The 21,901-nt window shown below is 59.6% G+C and overlaps 1 protein-coding gene and 1 pseudogene across 5 annotated transcripts in view; one reads left to right on the forward strand and one right to left on the reverse strand.

The window, feature by feature from the left end:
- Positions 1 to 897: 897 nt before the first annotated feature.
- CUX1 (cut like homeobox 1) overlaps positions 898 to 21,901 on the reverse strand; it is a 362,384-nt gene continuing 341,380 nt past the window's right edge. For all 5 annotated transcript variants that reach the window (XM_069486412.1, XM_069486411.1, XM_069486413.1 and 2 more), the window contains 9 exons: positions 10,324 to 10,451; positions 9,543 to 9,609; positions 8,361 to 8,473; positions 5,043 to 5,159; positions 3,922 to 4,005; positions 3,332 to 3,388; positions 2,866 to 2,946; positions 2,061 to 2,125; positions 898 to 1,825 (listed from right to left, as the gene is read on the reverse strand). In XM_069486412.1, coding sequence (XP_069342513.1) covers positions 1,756 to 1,825; positions 2,061 to 2,125; positions 2,866 to 2,946; positions 3,332 to 3,388; positions 3,922 to 4,005; positions 5,043 to 5,159; positions 8,361 to 8,473; positions 9,543 to 9,609; positions 10,324 to 10,451 — 782 coding nt within the window. In that variant the 3' untranslated portion in view covers positions 898 to 1,755. The remainder of the gene's footprint in view (positions 1,826 to 2,060; positions 2,126 to 2,865; positions 2,947 to 3,331; positions 3,389 to 3,921; positions 4,006 to 5,042; positions 5,160 to 8,360; positions 8,474 to 9,542; positions 9,610 to 10,323; positions 10,452 to 21,901) is intronic.
- On the forward strand, positions 15,144 to 15,298 carry LOC138394936 (small nucleolar RNA SNORA70; annotated as a pseudogene).

Here is a 21,901-nt window from a genome sequence, read left to right on the forward strand (position 1 = left end):
GGGTGGAGGGGGCGTGGTTGGCCAAGAACAGCTGTCATAGGGGACAGGAATGAGGGTCAGGGAGGACAGGTTCATCCTGGGTCCCCGAGGGCAGGAGGCTCTTGGGCCTTGGAGGAAGTTCTGACCAGATGATGAGGGGTGCTGGGGGTGGGATCCCAAAGAGGGACTCTTGGATGCACAAGCTCTAGACTGTTCAGGACAAAAACTGAGACAAAGCTAGCACAGGGGACCCTGGCCTGGTGGGCTGCAGGATAGGACCTGGGTTTGGAGCCAGCCTCGTGGGCCATGTGGATGGTGGGGTAATGCCAACCAATACAGACCAAGAGGAAGCGCTCCTCCAACTGGGGCTGAAGGGACCGACAAGAGTGGGGCTGGGCTGGGTGTGAGGTCACCCGTGCAAAGCTGGTGCTCAGAGAGCTTGGTAGGTACGGACTCCGCAGAGCCTGGCTAGCAGGGGCCCAAGGGAAAGGGGCGCGCTTCAGACATGGCTCCAGGGCACCCAGAAGGGAAGCAGGGATTCCCCAGGAACTGACGTGGATCCCCCAAGACGCGTCATACGCCCAACCACAGCATGACGGGTGGCTTTTGAGAAAAGCAATGGATTTCCCTTTTTGATGGGGCTGCTTGCTTGCTCAGGAAAACTCAGACACTGTGGGTTTGGGTTTCAGCAAAGCTCTGGACCCACTCACGGAATTCCTGGGAACAGGAAGCAGGGGAGAGACGTCCTGTGTGCCAGGGCCATGCCCCACATCAGCACACCAGCTGCGAGGTCAGCCCCTGCTCCGACGCTGGGGGTGCTGCAGGCGCCTACCAGCCTCCGGTACCCCCAGCGTCCCGGAGCTCCAGGGCCACAGAGCACAGGGCACGAGTGTGATTGCAACAATGGTTTATTCCGAATGTGCAAAGCTGAGCATGCAAGCGCAAATCTAACTTAGGAAGACCTGCCAGTGGCCCTGAGAGGTGGCCGTGCTAGGGTGGCCCACGGCCAGTTCTGCTTGGTCCAGAAGTGCTCGGGCCCTCAGCCCAGTCCCTGGGTCTGAAAAGCCTGGGGCATGGGGGGGCTCACTGGAGACTCTCCTTCACCCAGAAACCAGCATATCTTGCTAAAGAAAAAAGCAGAAATCACAGGCTGGGGGCAGGGAGGGGTAACAGAAACTGCACCCCCTGCTGGGGCTCCTCCTCTTGGGGTGGGGGTGATGAGCAGACTAGGTCTTGTCAAACCTTATGTCCTCTGGGGGGTATGGCCGATGACAAAGACAGGCCAGGGGGACTGAAAGCCTGCTGGCCTGGAAGGCAGGGCCTTCCATCTCTTGGGGGAGGGGGCCGGGATCCTGGGGAGCCCCAGGGGACCCGAGAGCCCTGGTGCAGGCAGGCCCAGGGAATCCAAACCGGATTAACCACGGCCAGAATCGGTGGTAACTCGATCAGCGTCACAGCTGGGGGGTCTCTGCCACCAGGGCTAGAGATCAGGCTGTGAGCAGAGCCCAGGCTGGTCACCAGCGTGAGGTGGGGCCCGAGGGGGCCCCTTTGGCTCTGCCTGGTGGCTGTCTGGAACTAGGGGCCCCGATGTGGTTGACACATTCTTTCAGGGGGCCCACGGGGACCTGGGACTTCTGGCAGCTGTTGGGCAGAGGACAAGGGCAGTTTCTGTGTGTGTGTGTGGGGGGGGTCTTCAGGGGAGTCTAAGTATTAGAAGCAGCTGAGCAAGCAGGGGAGGGGCATGCAGCCGTGACTGTCGTGGGGAAGGCCCAGGGGTCACTGCCACAAGTCACCAGCTGCCGCCCCGTTGTCATTCTCATGGAATTTGTGCAGGTGGTCGGCGAACCTGGGGGGCAGAGAAACCTTTGCTGAGGGCGAGTATAAAAAAAAAATGTGTGTGGGGGGACAGGCATGTACAGTGTGACAGGGTGGGGTTGGGGGAGGGGGTGTGGTAAGGGTAGGGGAAGACCAGAATGGGGGGGGTGGGGGCTGAGGAGCAGGGGACATGATGGAGGGGCTCGGGGTGCCACAGGGTGGTGCTGAGGGGCTTAGTGTGGGTGGGCTCAGGTGGGTGTCCTCACTTCTTGGCACAGAAGGTGGCGCAGTCCCTCTCCATGCTCTCGCTCCACGCCAGCTTGTAGAGCACCTGGGTAGGCAGAGACACCGTGAGCCGTGCACCCTACCTCACTCCTGCAGCCCACCTATGGGCCCTGGGCCTGGCCTCTGGGGACATAAAGGTTCTCGTGGCCCAGTCCCCAGGGCGGGTGGGCCTTACAGACATTTCACAAATGGTCAGACAGGCCCGGACAAGGATACAACATCCCTAACATTGTGGGCGGACCCTTGGCAGGGCCAGGACCCGCTGGGCCAGGGGGGTCAGCTGGAGCCCAGGCTGGCCCTGCTTGGCTGGGGGTGGGGGTCCTTGAGGCTGGAGGCTGTCACAGACACAGCCCTCCGCTCTCCTCCCCACACTTGGCAGACATGGAGGCATCACCAGGCCTCTGCGTGTTCTCTGCCCCCAAACCACACGCCCCCTGCAGTGAAGACGTCCTTTTTCTGTGCAGCCAACCTGGCTGTGCCTTGGTGGAGCTCATTACCCTGCTCCCACCTGCCTCTCGGGCTCCCACCGCAAGCAACCCTTCTTTCCACCAAGCCCTCCAGGACCAGGTCCCTGGGTGTGGCCAGCCAGGCCTCTTCCACACAGCACAGGGCCAGTGCCCTCGTCCCCAGGGTGGGCCAAGGCCCTTGAAGGGGAAAGGAGTGGCCCAGGGCTGGGGGTTTCGGCTTGGGGCAGGCCCAGGGGCCAGGCCACGGCAACAGGGTTCTTGCTGCCCTGGAGGTCAGGGGTCGGTGTCAGCAGTCCTGGCCTGCCATCTGGACACTCACCAGGAAGACCAAGCAGTGTAGGAACAGCGTGTAGAAGAAGCCGATGGTGCGCGCCATCTTGTTGGAGAGAACCAGGCGCCCCTGGGGAGCAGCAAGAGGTGGGTGGGGAGGGGCCGGCCTCACGTGAGGGGCTGCCTCGGCTCCCCCAGAGAGAGCCCCAAGGCAGCGAGGGGCAGGCAGCTGGGGCACCCACTCCCCCTTACAGGCGGGGAGCTCCTGGTATGGGAATTCTGAGGAATGGCGCCCCCTGCAGCCCAATTCCAGAACCTACTGAGACTCCCGCTGTGGGAGTTGCTGTCTGGGAGGGGGAGAGACCCTGTCCTGGGTCACACAGCCACCCTTGGCAGGGCCTGTGAGGGGACACTGGGGTCCCTTGGGCTTCTCCGGCCTGGGCTGGAGGGCAGGTAACAAGGTGCCCAGAGACAGAGGCTCACGCCTGTCCCAGGTGGCACAGGGAGGGACTCACCATGCTGAGTGTGGCCTTGTCCCAGGGGCTCAGGCTCAGGTACTTCCTCTGCCGCTCCTGAAGGGGGAGGGATGATGAGGAAAGGACCCCTGGGGCCCCGGCTGGGTGCAGAGAAGGGTCCTGCCAATCCACAGGCTGCCCTGCTCCGCTGTTCCCGCAGAGCCCGGGGGCTGCCGGGCCTCGCTGGGTGCCCAGTCCCACTCAGCGTGACACTCTTGGCTGCCCTGACACTTGTGTGAGCCCCTCCTCCCCTCTGCCGCGGCCCACACTGCCTGTGGGAAAGTTCTTCTGCAGGGGAGGGAAGCTGGGGGGGTCCCACGGGGGTCCCACCCATCCCTTGACACTGGGAGCTGAAACCGGGTCTTTGCCTGCCTGCTCCCCCAGTGCACCCCAGGTTAACCCATTCACTGCCGTGCACCCTTGGGTAGCCATGAGCAGGCGCTCCTGGCTGGGAGCCGTGAGTGAACAGGTGAGGGCAGGTGGGGCGGAGAACAGGGGAGGCCAGATGCCCGTGTCAGAGGCCAGGTGAGAGCAGGGGTCTCACGGGCCTCCCTGGGCAGCCCCCCCGCCCCCGGGCTGGGCTCACAGACCCGCTTGCTGAAGGAGGAGAAGGGGTCCAGGCGCTCCTCGTACTGGGACGAGTACCGCAGCTCGGTGTCGTCGCTGCCACCACCCTGCACAGAGAGGGAAGGAGAGAGACCCAGTCAGTCACCTGGGGCCCAGCAGAAGGCCCCGTGCGTGAAGGAAGGCAGGTTGATGGAATCACCGCACAGCCTCAGTTTCCTCATCTGCAAAAGGGAGGCGGGGGAGGGAGTACCAGATCCCACAGCTGGGAGAGGGTGCCAGGGTGACAGTGTGAATGCAGCTGGTGCCTTGTGCCACGGGGCATCAAGTTCTCCCACCAGGGTTGGGGCCACAGCGCCCCTGGGCACATACAGGGAACTAAGGCCCCAATGGGGACTGGAAGGTACAAGAAAGACAGGGCTGGGCACCAGTGCACGCGGCTATGGAGGTGGACAGGCACTGGGGACCGGAGAGGCACCAGTTTGCAGAGTCTGGGCGCCCTCTGGTGGTCCAGGCGCAGCACAGAAGGGTGTGGAAGGGGCTCCTGGCTGGGTGGCTCTGCCCTGGTGGCCCTGCCAGGAGAGTGAGCTCCCTGCCCTCCTACCGCCCATCCCGTCTCCCCTCAGTCCCAGAAAGGGTGTCCTTGCACGAGGTGGTCCTGGGGGCCGAGGGAAGCCGCAGACAGGCCTTCCTGGCCCAGAACACAGTGCGTTTCTGCTCCATTCTCTTGATTGGTTTTGGGGGCATTAGACAAAATTCTGTTTTTTATAATTTTTTGGATACCGATTCCCCAGAGTCTGTGCTGCATGCTCAACACTCAGATCCTGGGGTCAGCTAGTGGGTCACCCCCATTTCACAGAGGGGCAGCTCCTGCTCATGCGCCTGGGGGTCTATGGCCTCCACCTCTTGCTGTACCTTGCACTTCCTGGCTGGTTCTGGCTTCACTCTGGCAGCCTCTCTCAGCTTAGGGAGGACAGCTGGGGGAGAGGGGTCATAGACCCCCAGGTGACAGTTGGGGGGTTGCATGGGCCTCTGGGGGTCTGGTGCTACCCAGCAGGTCATGGCCCCCAATGCTCCTGGCTCGAGTGTCCTGACCAGCCTCTCCCTGGCTGGTCCACCGGGGGCCGACACTGGGGAGGGGGCTCACCCGGCCAGGGTAGCTCTGCAGGAACTTGATCTTCTCAAAGAGCTTGATGTTGTCGGCTCGGAGGCTGTCCAGCTCGCTCTGCAGGGCCTGGAGTGTGTGCTGGGCCAGGCGGTTCTCCTGTGCGGGCCGGGCAGGGGGCAGGGGTTGGGGAGAGGCCTCCACGCTGGAACAGGTACCGCTCTGTCTGCCTGGAGCCCCTCCTGTGCCCATGGCCTCCTCCTTGCCCTGCCAGACTCTGCTCACAGCTGCCCCCTCTGAGAAGTCCCCTTTCCCCTCCTGTGGCCCCACCCCAGGCAGAAGTCACAGTTCCTGGTTCAGCGTTCTTCATATTTTGTTTGTTTTGAATTGTCAGCCTTTTAAAAAATTATTATTGATATATAACCCATATAACATAAATGTCACCATTTTAAAGTGTACAATTCAGTCATTTTTAGTATTGTCACAATGTTTTTTTTTTTTTTGAGACAGAGTCTCGCTTTGTTGCCCGGGTTAGAGTGAGTGCCGTGGCGTCAGCCTAGCTCACAGCAACCTCAAACTCCTGGGCTCAAGCGATCCTCCTGCCTCAGCCTCCCGAGTAGCTGGGACTACAGGCATGCACCACCATGCCCGGCTAAGTTTTTCTATATATATTTTAGTTGGCCAGATAATTTCTTTCTATTTTTTTTAGTAGAGACAGGGTCTCACTCTTGCTCAGGCTGGTCTCGAACTCCTGACCTTGAGTGATCCACCCGCCTCGGCCTCCCAGAGTACTAGGATTACAGGCGTGAGCCACTGCGCCCGGCCTGTCACAATGTTATGCAACCATCCCCACAACCTAATTCCAGAACGTTTTTATCGCCCCAATAGGAAACCCCAAACCCACCGGCAGTCCTTCCCCGTTCCCTGGCAACCACGAGTCTACCTTCTGTCTCCGTGCATTTGCCTATTCTGGACATTTCACACACACGGAATCACACACTATGGGGTTTTAATGTTTACCGATCTCAGGGCAAGGGGAAATGCGATCTCATTTTGCAATTGATTCAAATGCTTGAGTAGGTGTTTCCTTCACACTATTCAAAATTGAAGCAGTTCAGAAAAAGTACATGGGAGGATGGCAGTTTACCGCCAAATTAAACATAACTACCACATGACATGCTCCAGGCATCCCACTTCTGGGCATCTGTCCAAAGGAACTGAGAGCAGGGTCACGACGAAATATTTGTACCCCCACGTTCACGGTGGCGTTTTTCACGTTAGCTACGAGGTGGAAGCAACCCCAGTGTCCGCGGACAAGTGAGTGGCTAAACAAAGTGTGTAGGTGCTCGCAAGAGCATGTTACTCAGCCTTAACAAGCAGGGACAGTCTGACACGTGCTGCAACGTGGACGAACCAGGAGGAATCATCATGCTAAGCGAATCGAGCCAGTCACAAAAAGACAAACACTGTGTGATTCCACTCATGTGAGGTGCTTAAAGTAGTCTAATTCACAGAGGCAGAAAGAATGGGGGTTGCCAGGGGTCGGGGGAGGCATTGGGAATTCTTGCTTAGTGGGTCTGGAATTTCGGTTTTGTTTTTTTTTTTTTTGAGACAGAGTCTCACTCCGTTGCCCGGGCTAGAGTGAGTGCCGTGGCGTCAGCCTAGCTCACAGCAACCTCAAACTCCTGGGCTTAAGCGATCCTACTGCCTCAGCCTCCCGAGTAGCTGGGACTATAGGCATGCGCCACCATGCCCGGCTAATTTTTTGTATATATATATTTTTAGTTGTCCATATAATTTCTTTCTATTTTTTTTAGTAGAGACGGGGGTCTCACTCTTGCTCAGGCTGGTCTCGAACTCCTGACCTCGAGCGATCCACCCGCCTCGGCCTCCCAGAGTGCTAGGATCACAGGCGTGAGCCACCACACCCGGCCTGGAATTTCGGTTTTGTAAGAGGAGAAGCGTTCTGGGGCGGGACGGCGGTGACGGCTGTAAACGATGTGATGGACCTAGGACCACTGTGCGGTTGAGGATGGCCGAAAAAATTTCTTTTCCCTACTTAATCTAACCCAAAGGGTTTCTTTTAAAGGCTGCATACTATTCCACAATGTGGCTGTCCCCAAGACGGGTGTTACCTGTCCACTGCCCATACAGGCAGCCCCGAGGGGAACAGTCCTGTTGGTCCCTCTTGCTCCGGAGCCCAGATCACAGAGGGTCCCACTGGATCTGACCCACCCTTGTCACTGCACCGGTCCTGGGCCGGGCCTGTGGCTCCCTGAGGAGTGAGAACTCCCTGGCTCTGTTCCCACTGGGAGAGCAGGCGGGGCCAGGGGCCTGGGCTGGCTCTGAATGATTGGGGGGGGGTCTGCAGAGTCCCCAAGGGCAGGATAGAGCCACCTCCAGGTGCTCCTGTGGTCTGTCACCCAGAAGCTCTGCACTTCTGGATCCAGTGTCTACGCCCTCTGGGGATGGCCTGGCCTTGGCCTTGGGTCTCTGCCCCCGACCCTCTAGCTTCTGTCCCCTGTTCCATCCTCTTCCGGGGACCACATCCATCCTGCTGGCATCCAGCTGCCATCCATGTGTCAACAGCGCCCACATGGCGGCACCCCCTCTGCAGTCCACAGGTGCCTCATGGGTGTCAAACATTGAAGGAACTGGTCACTTGCAAAGACCGGCCCCTTCCTCATGGTGCCCCTCTAGGGAGGCCACCAGCAGGCGCTCAGCAGCCAGCAGGGTCTATGTGCTCCTCCCTCTCCTGACCACGCAGAGCTCTCCTGATATCCTTGTGCTGTTCATCTTTCTGGGGCTCCATAGACCGTCCTCTCTCCAGTACCCCCCCACCCCCGCTTCTCCACTCTGCCACCCGATTTATATGTTCTTCCCTGGATGATGGTAACCACTCCCTGGTCCTCTTCTTGGGCAGCCTTCTCTCCTGAGCCGGCTGCCCAAGTCACCCTTCCTGCCCTGCATTCTTGCAGTGTCACTGCCCTGCTTATATCCTTTGTTGGGGCCCCTGCCTGCAGGAGGAGGCCACACACTCCATCCCGGCGGGATGGCACAGGATGACACTTGCCTAGAGACTCCATGTCTTGTTTCCTATGACTCCTTCCTGCAGCCCTGGAATGACCTGCACTTCCTTCTGGCTCATTGGCCCCTGTCTCCTCTGCCCTGAATGTCTGATTCTTCTTTCAAAGCCCCGCATGGCACAACCTCCTCCAGGAAGCCCTCCCTGACTGCACAGAATAAATCTCATCCCACGGGGGCGTACGGTTTACACATATCTTTGTCCCCCAAGCCTGCGTCTTTCCCCATTGTGTCCTCAGGTCCAAGGGGCTTCGGGGAGACAAGGACATGACTCACAGCCTCCAGCTCCTGGTTCCGGGCACGGAAGCGCTCCCTCTGGCTGGAGATGATGGAAAGCAACGAATCCACCTGGCCCTCTGGGAGGGTGCCGCTGGCTGGGGCCGTGGGTCCTAGCAGGTAGAGGAAAGTGTCTTGAAGTGGCAGGAGGCAGAGCCCAGCAGGGGGCCCTTGGGTTGGGTGGCCTCAGCCTTGAGGGATTTCTGGCCAAGTGCCATGGGGTAGAGGCCACGTGGTGTCTGACCACCCGGTGCTGAGCAGCTCAGGGAAGAGGCGGGACAGTCGGGGTGACCTGGGAGGGGTGAGGATGGGATGGGTGGGCTGACCCAACCTGACACTTGGGGCCTGGGGAGGGCCCAGCTCTCCCATCTGCACTATCAGAGGGCCAGGCCCAGGGCTCCCATCCCTGTCCCTCTGTCCTCAGATCTGTGACCCTGCAGCTGTCAGCCTGGGCCCCCAGCCCCTGGGGAAGCAGAGGGACACAGAGGGAACCGGGAGCCATGGGACACCCCCCACCCCATATCCCGGCCTCAGTCCCTGAGAGGCCGCCTCCCCTGCAGCGCCGTGCGCCAGTCTGACTGCACTTCCGCACCAGGCCTCAGCTCTCACCTCCCAGCAGCCTTTTTAAAAAAATTATAAATTTATTTACCGGCAAGACCCCTGTCACCCAGGAGTGGCTGGCTATTCACAGGCATGATCATGGCACACTGCAGCCTTGAACTCATGGGCTCAAGCCAGCCTCCCCTCTCAGCCTCCCGAGTAGCTGGGGCTACGGGTATGTGCCATCACGCTCAGCTAATTTTTAAAAATGTTTCTCAGAGATGACAGGGTCTCACTATGTTGCCCAGGCTGGTCTTGAGCTCCTGGCCTCAAGTGATCTTCCTGTCTCAGCCTCCCAAGTTGCTGGGATCACAGGTGTGAGCCAGCAAGCCTGGCTACCACTTGCCAGCCTTTAATAGGCCACTGGCAGGGAGGCGGTCAGCCCCCAAGGTGGGGGGGGGGCGGTGTCAGGCTACGGCCCAGAGGGGGTAGGTGGGGGACTCACCCACCTTTTGAAGGTTGCTGCTGCATTGCTGCGGTGGGGGGCCCTGGCCTTCTCTGAGGGAGGGGGTGCTCTTTTGGGATCTGGGTTCTTGGCCTGCACCACCTGTTCCCTCTTCCCCTCCCGACCCTGCCCCTCACCATAGAATAGGGCGGTGGCCTCTTTGATGGGCTCCGGGATCTTCTCCAGGCCGTGCTCGGCGGCACCCTGCAGGTGAGAGGAAGCAACTGGGGCTGGTGCCTCCGCACGGTGGGCATGGACTACACCCTTTCAGGGTGGCCGTGCAAAATGGCAGGGGCAGGTGGGTGGCAGGAGCAGGTGGGGCTGTCTGGCAGTGGGGCCTGGCTGTGACACCCGAGTGGGACTACCCAGCAGAGAAGGCTGGGTCTGAGTCACTCCCGAGGCCAGAGCTCAGCAGCAGTGCTGTCCTCCGCCACTGCGCCCTGACAGGCATCAGATGCCTGGGCGACCCTGACCTCCAGCCAGCCTGCTGTGTGACCTGGGGCCCCCGCTTCTCCCCGAGTGCAGTTCCTCATCTATGGAATGAGCAGTGGGTGAGGTGATGCCCCCGAGGGCCCTTTAGCCGTGGCACGGGTGTGGAACCTGGCCTTGCAGCTGCCCAGAGCTCTCAGGGCAGAGGTCCCAGCCTGTGCCTGGACACAGGGCGCTTTGTGCCAGCTTGAGGAAGCCCTGTGGCCCATGCCCTGTGGCCCTGGCACCGCAAACTGGGGGGAAGGTGGCCTGCATAGAGTGAGCAGGCAAAACCCAGTGGTTGTGGGTGACAGCCCTTCTGGGTCTCGGCGAGGGGCAAGCTGACCCCAGCTGCCTGAGACATGCCGGCTTGCCTGGTAAGTCGGGGCTTGCTGAGGCTGAAAGGAAACTGGGCAGGTGGCGGGGCCCAAGGGGGCAGAGTGGGCTCACCTCGGCGTCGGGCCGCTGGATGGACTGGATGGTGCTGAGGTCCTGCTCCAAGCGGGCGATCAGCTCCCTCTGCTCAGCGGCTGTGGCCACAGCCTCGGTGACGTGGACCTGCAGCTCCGCACAGCGCCCTGTGGCCAGAGGAAGATGTGGTTGTCATAGGGAGCCTGGTGGGACCTTTGGTGCCTCCCCCCTTGGCCTCTCAGACCCACGGTCTGGAAGCAGGACCGCTGGGGTGCCGTGGGAGCACTGGCTGTTCCCTCCCCACCCGCCACTGCCTGGAAGACCCGATTAGACCCAGTCGTCATGGTCTCAGAGGCACTCCTGGCCCAGGCACGCTCTGCATTCAGGAAATCTCCTGGGTCGGGGAAGGAGCTCAGGGTGGGGATGGGGAGAAACAGGTGCACCTGGCTCTGTCCGTGACCGGCTGGGTGACAGTGGCAGCCCCTTGCCCTCTCCAGGTCTCCCTTTGCCTCCGTGACGCAAGGCAAGGAGCCCCACGCTTCTGCCAGGGCTGATGCCTGGGATAGTGTCTGGAGGGAGGCCGGGGGCAGGAGAGGCAGAGAAAGGCTTGGGAGGTGCAGTGGGCCACCTCTGGGCCGGCTGCAGAACTGCTGGGTGCAGCCCCAATAGTGGGGACAGTGGCAGGGGTGGGGATGGGGTGGCTCCCAGGAGTCCCCTGACCCACAGCTCTGTCCCCCATCCAAGTGCCCAGGTCGTCTTTGCAACAAGGCAAATCCAAATGGATTCCGTTTGGAGGCTGCCCTGCCCTGTAGCGGGGTGGGAGGTGTGGGGGGAGTCCTCCAAGCCCAGGCCTTTGGGTGCCTTCCGCAGCCATCGCCAGGGAGAACAGCAGCGGCCTGGGAGCCGAGCAGCCCCAAGGGTGAGGTCTGGCTTGATTCTGGTGGACTGTGTGGCTCTGGGCAGGTTGATCACCCGTGCTGGGCCCCCTTTGTAAAATGGTGACGAAAGCCTTGCTCAGGGTGAGCTGTTGGGGCTGCAGAAAGGACAACCGAGGCCCAGGCAAGGCAGACTGCACAGCCACCAGGGGGCACTGTGGCCTCAGAAATACCCAGGGACTCTAGGCTGTGGGCAGCGCCAGGGACATGGCTGTTGTGGCCTCCTCAGCGGACTTGCCCCTCACCCCATGGCCTGCTGGCCAGGTGCCCACCTGGCCTTGGCCGGGCTTGGCACCCTGGGCCAGGGGGAGGCAGCCCAGCTCACCCCCACCTGCTCCATCTCCTGGGTGCCTGCTGTGCACCAAGCCCTTAGCTCAGAGAGGATGATTGCATTTTACAGACGGAGAACCGAGGCTTTCCCACCCAGGACCAAACCCAAGGGTGTCCGGCCCCAGCTACATCTCAGCCCATTCCCACACAAGAGTCTCTCCTCCCCGAATGGATTCCTTCCTTCAGAAGTTCGCTACACCTGGCAGGTAGGTGGTGTCGTGGGAGCGAGGTGGGAAGTGGGCGAGGGGCTGGCCCCAGGGGCAGGGCCTGGCCATGGAGGGAGGACTGCGGAGCCTGGGCTGGGGTCTGGCCCTGCGTCACCTACAGGGGAGACCTCGCTGGGGAGAGGCCCAGAGAGACCACAAATGCCATGACCCACTGGTCTGGGTGTAGGGTCCTTGGGCCCAGGCTTGCAGGATGGGATGGCAGAGCTGGCCACACGCTTAGGAGGGGAGCTGGACGGAAGCTGTGGGGAGATGTAGGGAGAGGAAACCGCCAGAAGGCTAACAGGACCTTGGGTGATATTAATGGAGGCAAAGGGCCTGGACTGAAGGAGGGGACGGGTGTCCACAGGAACAGCCACGAACAGGAACACATCCGAGAATAGTGCCAGGACCGATCCCATGGGGTGGGGGTGGACAGACCTCTGGGACAAGTGGAGGGTGCTGGGCCCAGAGAAGGCTCAGGTGAGCAGAACCCCACCTTGGGGATGAGGGCCCAGGGGACAGAGGGACAGGGCTGAGGTGGGAACCCATGAAGAGGTGGCTGCTGCCCAGCCAGAGTGAGCCTCGGCCCTGGGGGTGCATGAGGGTCAGCTAAAACGCGGGTGAGATCCCTTGGACTGCCTGTTTCCTCTGCCACGAGTCTGCGGCCTCCCAGCGAGGTCTCGGCCAGAGCCGCCCATGGGCACAGGGAGGGTGACGGGGTGCCTGGGCCTGCTGCTGTGGGGGTGGGCACACGGTGTCATGTGCACACATGTGACACTCTGTGCAGGTGCCAGGGCCCTGGGAACAAACCGTCCATCCCTAGGCTGCCCCAGCCTGGCTGGTGCCCAGCCACTCTGGCCAGGGCCAGTGTGTTAAGCCGGCTGGGGGGCAGCCACTGCCACTGCTGCAAGTGCTCTGGGCACTGGGGTCAGCCACCGAGGGGGTCTCAGGGTGCAGGGCTGAGTGGCTGGGGGAGCCCTCCCTGAAGAGGTAGCTCGGGGTGATCCTAAGGGCTGGCAGGTTGTGTTGGCAGAAGTGGAGGACAGTGGCCTGTGTGACAGAGCAGAGGCTGGGCAAGGCGGGCAGTGGAGGCCCCGGAGTGAGGCTGAAGTGAAGGCCCTGGGTGGGGAGGATGGAGAACCCGAGGCTGCAGGGGCAGGGCCTGGGCACTGTCCTGGAGCCCAGCTGGGTCCCAGCAGGGACCATCACTTCACACTGGGGGTGTGAGGAGGCCAGGAGACTGGCTGTGCGGGCTTCCTGGAGGGCGGGGCCTCAGTAGCAGGTCCTACTCAGAGAAGACATGGGCCACACCTGCATGGAGGGGCCCCTGGCCACCACCCCTGCCTCCCTCTGCCTCATCTGCTGGAGTTCGGAACACGCAGACCAAGCAGTTGGGGTCACATCTCTGGGTGGCCACTTGGTGTCAAGGTCTGGAATCTTCTAGAACTGGCCCTGAATTCTGGCCCTGCCTTAGGAATTTCATGACCTTGGGCAAGCTCTTCAACCTGTGCAGCACAGGGCCCTGGGGCAGGGCGGTAGAAGGTACTGGTGAGAGTCACGGACTCCATCACCGCACAGAACCCAGAGGGGAGGCCCAGGCTGGATCCGGCCTCCTGAATGGGCCGGGGGTGGGCGGCAGCGTGGAGTGGCTCTGCTGAGTGTGAAGTGGGACAGCTAAGGGGACATGTGCGGTGGGGCTGGACCTGTGGGCCTGGAGCTCGAGATGCAGGCCAGGGAGACCCAGGCCAGGGGTGGTGGCAGCAGACAGGGAAGCCCAGGGAGACTGTCGCCGTGAGTGGCCAGAACTGCCTGTGGGGACCCCCAAAGGGGATCTCGCAAGGACCCTGAGAAGAGGTGGCAGGAAGCAGGGGAGAAACCAGGCCTGGGGACGTGAGCTCAAGGGAGGGGACCCCGAGAAGCGCAGAGCACGTGGACTGGAGCAGGTGCCGCTGGGAAAAAGCCGATAGGCGGGGAAAGACGGCACCTCGAGGCACGGAAAGGTGGCTGAGTGGAGGGCCCAAGGCTGGCCCCCTCCCCTTAGGAAAAGCTGTGGGAGCTTCTGGGAGAATCTGGAAGGCTCCCCAGAGTGCGCGCTGCTCAGGGGGAGATGAAATCAAAGCGCTGCCAAGCAGGACTTCCGGAGGCTGCGCTGCACCCCTCCAAGTCCAGGCGTGATTTCTGACTGCAGGTGGATGAAATCGCAATTGGAACTGGATGGCAAGGCCTGGGGGCGTCGCACTCACGCTTTTCCCAGAGGCAGGGGCCTGTCTTATTAAATCAGTCACCTATAGGCTAGGTGGGAGCAGGGGGCTGTCAGCGCCATCGTTTCTCGCTTGGAGGGTGCTGAGGGGAGCCGGGCTGCTCCCACACCTGCCCCTCCCTGCCTCTGCACCTGTGCGTCCCCACAGATCGCCAGAGGTGACCCTGAGCCCTGCCCCTGCCTGCCCGGGCCAGCCCCTCACGCCTACACAAGGGTGTCCCCAGCCAATCGCCACACTCTGTGGCAGCACCAGCTCTTGCTCCTCCTTTGCGCAGCACGCAGGCGTGTTGTTCTCCCAGCAGGAACACGCACACACGTGCGTACACACACACCCCCCTTCTCCTGACCCTACCGCCCCCTCCAGCAAAACTCCTTGGAGTTGCCTGTTGTCAAGTGTCCAATTCCTCTCCTCCAACTCCTTCAGCCCTTCCCATCAGACTCTGACACCTCCCATACCAACTGTCCTTGCCCAGGTCCCCAACGACCTCCGCACATTATCACGTCCTCATTTCTCAGCTCTCATCTCGGCTGCTGCGTTGGCAGCTGGTTTCCAGGTCACTGACCCTCGGGCCTCCTCCCCGCCGGCCGCTCCTTCTCCGATTCCTCAGCTGGTTCCTCCCCCTCTTCGCATCCTCGCCCCGCCAAGCTCTGGCCACTGCTGCATGGGCCGTCCTGCGATGCCTCCATCCTTCCTCTCACCCACTCTGGCCCCCTTGAACGCCACCAACAACCCTCCAGCGTGGATGTCCAGTCCACACCGCTCCTGGAACCCCTCCCCTGCTTGATGTCTAACTGGCATTTCAACCTCAGCGGATCTGAATTTAAGCCTGGCTGCCTCCTCCCCGAGTCTGCCTCTCCCAGGCACGACCCCCTGTTGCCCAGCCCCAGGAGGGGCGCCCTTGGACTTGACTCAGCTCTCTGGGGAGGCCCAGCTAAACTTTGGGGGCTCAGACCAAATCCTGGGGGCAGCCTCGCTCTTCTCTCTCACGCCTTGCACTGAACATGTCTTGCTTCCCATTTTTGGCTCTGCCTTCAGAACACACCCAGAATCCAATCCCTTTTCACCACTGCCAGCTGCCTGTCACCTCCGTGATGGCAGCAGCCTCCTCGCTGGCCTCCCTCCTTCACCTGCGGTCTAGTCACCAAGCAGCAGCCAGAGAGAGCCTTTTAAAGAGCAACCTTGCAGGGGCCTGGTGTGCAGTGGCCGTAAACAGCACCCTTCTTGGTAGTGCACACAATTTGTTGTTTTGTCCGGGTCGCCCTAAGGGACCTTGGAGACAGCCCTTTCCAATGGACATTCATATCTCTGACCTCGTGCTGTCCCCAGTCTAGGCTCCAGGGCACCGTGGCCAGGGTTTACCCTGGCCAAGTTGTCATGTCCACCTGCACCAAGCTGCAAAACGAGGAGCATGTGATTGAGGCCCTATGCAAGGCCAAGTTCAAGATCTCTGGCCACCAGAAGATCCACATCTCAAAGCAGTGGGGCTTTACCAGGTTTAATGCGGATGAATCTTAAGACGTGGCGGCTGAGAGGGGGCTCATCCCCGATGGTTGTGGGATCAAATACATCCCCACTTGTGGCCCTCTGGACAAGTGGCAGGCCCTGCACTCATGACGGCTTCCACTGTGCTGCCCCTCCTTACTCATGCCCCCCAATAAATCCTACTTCCTGTCCAAAAAAAAAAGTGAGACCAGACCATCCTCTGTTCACATCCTCCAACGACTCACACATTGCTCAGAGTGGAAGCCGAAGCCCCTATGGTGGCTCGTGAGGCGCACATCCCCCCCTCCCCCTCATCTCCTTGACCTCATCACCTCCCACTCTTGCCTGTGGTCACAGTGCTGCCTGCAGCCACGCTGGCTTCCAGGAACATTTGCACCACAGGACCTTTGCACCTGCTGTCCCTGCTACCTAGATTGTTCTTCCCGCAGACATCTGCACGGCTTATTCCCTCGCCTCTGTCAAGACTGTTCAGGTGTTAGCTTCTCAGGGAGGCCTACCCTGACCACCCAATTTAAAACTCTGACCCCTCCACTTCCTCTTCCAATCCTCCTTAGTCTATTTTTCTTCCATAACATTTATCACCTTCTAAACGACTATCTGAGTCACTTATGTATCATGTCTCCTGTCTGTCTCCTCCCACTGGCAGGTAAGCTCCTTGTCTGTCCTGCTTATAACCTGAGCTAAGGCAGCAGCACGTGGTCAGCCCTCGGGATGTACTGGCTGACGGCTCAGTGGATTCTACCCAGCTGGGAAGCATCAGTCTCCTGCAGGTGGAAGGTTGCACAGGGATTCCCAGGGCTGCAGGGTCTCCCAGGTTGGGGCACAGCTGGCTGGGCACAGGCAGCAAGAGCCTGGCAGGGCCAGCCGGTCTTCTATGGGTCCCGCCATCTATAACTGCTTAGGCCTCACTCAGACCCTTCCAGACCTGCCCTGGCATTGGGGCTGCAGCCCAAGGGTGACCCTACACCCACGTGCACTATATATTTGTTGGAGAGGCGTGGGGGGCACTTTTTCCCCGGCTGGGACCCCGTTACTCCAAGCATGGCTGCAGACATTCTCAAGGACACTGGAGTCCCAGACGTCCCGGTATCAAGCCTCACCCGGAGCAGCTGCCCTCCCCCCTCCAGAGCTGGCTTTGTTCTTATCAATGACGCGGCGGAGTTGGCGTGAGAGGACATCGCCTGCTCCCACCTGCACTGTCCTTCCCCGCCCTTCCTCGCCCCTGCACACACTGCCCTGGTGTGGCCTGCGTCGCCTGCCTGGCAAATGCCTCTCCCTCTTTCCAGGCCACTGCCCCACGGGGTTCTCCAGGCCTTCCCCAAGTCGGTGCTCAGTGGCCCCCCCCCAGTACAAACGACAGGACCTGGGCCTCGGTGTTCTGCACCCTGTTCTGTCGCCCCTGTCTCGAGTTGCATGCGAGCAACTCGAGGCCACCGGACACCCAGCCTGGAGCAGGTCCCCAGCATGGAGCAGAAGGAGCTACGAGAGGGAGGCGGCCTTGGCGGGCTGGGCGTTGCTGCCGTGTGTGCCCTGCCCCCACCCTGGACCTCAGCTCTGCTGACACTTGGGGCCAGGACATTCTTTGCTTCAGGGCCTGTCCCATGCTGGTAGGAAGTTTAGCAGCATCCCTGGCCTCTACTTTCTAGGTGCCAGTAGCACCTTCCAGTTGTGACAACCAAAAAATGTCTCCAGACATTGCCAAGTGTCCTGAGGGGCACAGTCTCCCCCAGCTGCCCCAGAGACTCTCTTGGGGGCTCTGGTCTCCTTGTGATAGGGCAGGGGCGAGCCATGAGAGATGCTGAATCAGCTGGATCTCAACAAGGATACCGGCTACCGTGGCAGGCACAGCCCCTGCCCACCAAAGTGAGGAGCAGGGAGGGTCCTGTCCTCAGCTGGTGGCTGAGTCCAGGGGTGGCAGCCTTGCCATCAAGGACCCAGAAACGTGAGTTTCCTGACCCGGGCCAGGGTCTTGGCCCAGAGCCTGCCAGGGGCTGAAGAGAGAGCTGTGGGTGAGGACTCAGCTGCCCCACCTGAGTGCCCATCAGTCCCTCATGGGTCTCACTGGGGCGACAGGCCTGGCCGCCGCCCGTCCTCTGGGTGACCCGAGGAGCGCCTGGTTCCGAGTAGGCCGAGTCAGAGACTGGCCAGGAGCCGGGGACTCCTCCTGCTCTACACAAGGTGCAAACGACTTTGACCGGAGGCAGCTGCTCCAGCCACCAGCAGACGTTGGAAATCACGCTCTCGCAGACAACAACCTCAACTCACGTGTACTTAGGCGCTGTGCGGACACTCGGTCCTCCCAGCAGCCCTGTGAGTCTGACATTTTATATCCCCTTTACAGAGACGGAAATGGAAGCACAGGGAAGTTAAACTCATTCACTCTTTCAGAGCAATTTCCTGAGTGTCGACTAAGACTTGCCCAAGGTCACTCGCTGGCCGGGAAGACACTGCTGGGACCCTGGTGCTGCACCGCCTGACCACAGCGACACCCGGTGCCTCCATGAGCAATGCGGGGTGTCCTCAAACCCTGCTCCCTGGAGGCCCCACCACTGCCCCAAGCAGAGCAGCCCTGCTACTACTTGCCCACAAACCATTTTGCATGGGGGCTGGGGGGAAGGCTCTTCCTACTGACATTCTGAGAGTCTGAGCTTGGGAAAGGCAGGAACTGCGGAACTTCTCCCCAAGCCTGGGCCCAGACTGCATCTCCCACTTCTATTGAGGAAGGTCACCCCACGCCGAGCGAGTCAGAAGCGGATTGATGGCCCGTCCGCCGGCCAGGAGCCCCGCCAACATAACAACAGTTCTCGGGAGCCCTCCGAGTCCCCAGGTTGGCTCCCCACACGCAGGCCCAGGCCTCTGCCACCTTCTGGGGACGTGGTGAGCTGAAGCAGAGACCAGCGAGCTGCGTGCCCCCCAAAGCTGGCATGCCAGGGCCATAGGGGACGTACAACACCCCCAGGGCCGCCACTCGGAGGGCCTTTTAAACCCAAGCAGACAGGCTCGTTGCGGACGACTCACAGGTTCTGATATATTTTAAAGTCACATAGCATCGCCCTGTACATGTGCAACTGTACTCCTAAGAGCACTGATTAGGGCACACGGTTTTGTTCAGACCCACTTACCCGCGGGGAAGCGAGAAAGGCCAGGCAAGGGGAGGCGGCGGGTTGCCTGCGTTGGGGGCACCACCCAGCTGCAGGCGGCGTATAAGATCTCGCTCCCTTTCTCTGGCCCCAGAGCTGGCCCCGCAAAACCACGTGCAACTGCAGTTTTGTGCAATGAAATCTCACTTTAAAGGCACCTGAGGAGACTTTTTGGGTAAAAAGACTTTGTGCTAAGTGGGTTTCTTTTTTTTTACATTTTATATTTTAATTTGGTTAACTGATCTTTAAGAAGTGGGGGCATACCTAAACTAGCCAACAGAAAAGTTAGCCGAGTTAGATTAAGTTTGTCAAATGCCTGACTGGCAGAGCTCTTACAATTTTATGTGAATTTCTCCCATCGGAGGGGGCTGGCGTTTGGGGACAACTCTCGCAACACCATGTCCCTGAGCGACTGGATGAGACGCGGGGGGCTGTGGGAGCACTTGGCACCTGTGGGCATCTCCAGCCCAGGCTCTGGGGTCTCCCACTGGAGGGACGATCAAAGGTGGCTTAACTCGAGAGAGGGGCTCACACTTCAGTGGCGCATGCGGGAGCTTCGCATTCTGAAATCTTCAAATCAACGCACAACCAAGTAATACTCCCGCCACCCCTACAAACTGATCACACATCGGAAGACAACAATTCCTTTCCAACCCGGCAGATCTCACGACGGGAACACCCTGAGTCACAAGCGTGCGCCGCAGCCCAGCAGCCGGCCCTGCAGAGCGCTCTCCCCTCCAGCGCGCGCTGTCTGGAGAGGCCCCTTCTCAGCAGCCCTGTCAGTCCAGAGACCCGCAAGCCACTGTGCCCTGTTCCCCTTCCCAATCACTTGCCGGCGTTCACTGGTGCCCCCGGCTCATCCTTCACCTCAGGACTTGGGGAGAGAGAGCGAGACCCCCCCAAAGGCGGCGGAGGCCAGGCCCTGGCCATCTGCAGGCCACTCACAGAGGTACCTGGCCGTGGTCCTGGTTGCCCAAGCACCGCTTACTGGGCTGCTACCACCAGCCAGGTGCAGCACCCAGCACCGCCGGCCACCACTCCTGGCCGTCACGACAAGCCTGTGACACAGGTGACGACGTCTCCATTTTACAAACAAGGAAGCAGATGCCGGGCGGGTAAGCGCTGGGTTCAAGGGTACACGAACAGTGAGGGTGACAACGGCAGGTGGGAACGCAGGCCCCGATGGAGCACCGACTGTGCGCTGGGTGGAGAACCGAGAGTGGCGCCTGCCGGTGGCCCAGCACCTGCGCCTCCTACCCCAGGCTTCGGCCCGGAAGCCACTTGCCGGAGGAAGCTCGGGAAGGTGGAGGGACAGCTACCTCGGGTAGTGGCAATTCTCGGGGTGCCCTTTGGACCCGGCACGACAGTGTTTGCTGCTTCTCCTCAGGCCAGAGCCCTTTAAATAAACACAACCCACACATTCTTGTGTTTGTATAAAAGATATTTACTTCAATTATCACACCTAGGGTGCTAGTGAATAATAATAATACATGGTGTGAGTTTCATACAGTGATATTGCTTCTCCATATCATATAGGGACCGTTGTACAGTGCTGAGAACAAACATCGTATGGCTAACCAAAGACAGAAGGGACAGCGCCGAGCGGCCGACGGGTGCCTCCCCCACCCCCGCGCCAGCCAGATCAACTTTGACTCTTAATGTTGAAAACAAATAGCAAGAAATAAAATGTTATCAGAGATGAGTCACAGCAACACAACAGAGGCTTCTCAAAGCTATTTGTACAAAAATGACGCCTTTTTTCTTTTTTCTTTTTGGTCAATTGGGGGGTCTCTGTGAGGATTAAAAAAAAAAATCTGTGATTGTGAGTATTAACAAACGAGCTCTAAAAACACCTAAGACTTAGTGCGTTACAGAAAATATAAAATACTGCTAAAATGTAAGACACCACAATCCACTGGGGGGAGCTGAGCTTATTAAGAGCTGTCCGGAAGATTCGGCCACCCTGTGCGCGCGTCTTGTGCTGTTAGTAGTCTGGACAGGAGCGTGGCGCTGCCCACTGTCACGGCAAGTAGTTATTGCACAAACGCAAAGAGCTACTAGGTCTCTTACTCAATGGAAAGGGACGTGGGGAAAACCACCTTTTTTTTTTTTCTCCATTTTCATTTTATAATAAGCTATTCTCAAATGCTTTAAGAATTTTGAATGAATTCTCACGTCTCCAAAATGCACAGCATTTCCTGAGGGGTCTCAGATCGGGGGGGGACATGAGATGCCCGTTTTCTCAAGGAAAGAGGTGGAAAATGGTTCGACAGAGAGAGAGAGAGAGAGAGAGAGAGAGAGAAATGCATAGACTAATTAGAGAAAAATGGAAACCCTTTGGCAGGTTAGGGGCAGGTGTTTCATTGGAGGGCTTTCTTTCGAAGAAGAGAACAAAATCGGGACACCCCCCCAACAATGTCAGGGAAGGGGAAAAGTCATGGCCTGAAAGGAGGTGCTCTGCCGAGTGATTCAGGGGTCGGTGGGTCCTTTGCCAGTGGAGCCAGCTGTCTGGCCCCACCTTGGGGTGCGCAGGGCCCCTGCCTTGGCCTGGTGGGAGCTTCCTTCTGCTGGGCCCCGGGGGGCTCAAGGCAGCCCCACCTCACCCTCACACTCGATCAGCAAGCAACTGGATGTCTCACTGGCCATGCCACTAGCCACAGAAAGCTTTCTCCACATCCAACCTTCTTCCACGTTTAACCACATTACAAGGGAAAGGGGCTCCCCGCCCATGACCTCCCAGGTGAGTCCTCAAGCCACAGCCGGTACTAAGAAACACTGTTGCTTCGAAAGATGGTTTTGACCAACTTTGTATGCAAGGAAAAGAACAACAACAACAACAACAACCAACCAACCAAAACGTATCAACCCATGTGAACCTTGCAAGGAAACACTCTCTCACTTGGACGTGACCGTCTGCACCAGGCCGCTGTGCCCTCTCTGACCAGGGCTCGCCACAACTTCATGAACCCAGAAGTCTTACCAGAGGCTCTAGGAGGCTTTGGGGAACTGAACTTGGCTTTTCTAAGTTTCCTCTGCAGCTCCTCATGAGAGTGTCCTTGAACCCGGCACTCCCTTCCATTGGTAGATTTTTGTTCATAAACTCTCCCGTGTAAAAAGTTAGACACATAGAGACCACCAAGTTTTGAGTGGCTACTCTGGCCACAGGTGTTTGACTCTGCTGGAGCAACCTCCTCTGCACCCCCAGACAATGCCCCAGACGCTTCGGTTCTCTCGGGGAGGCG

The sequence above is a fragment of the Eulemur rufifrons genome, chromosome 14 (assembly GCF_041146395.1).
Source record: "Eulemur rufifrons isolate Redbay chromosome 14, OSU_ERuf_1, whole genome shotgun sequence".
NCBI classification, from domain to species: Eukaryota; Metazoa; Chordata; class Mammalia; order Primates; family Lemuridae; genus Eulemur; species Eulemur rufifrons.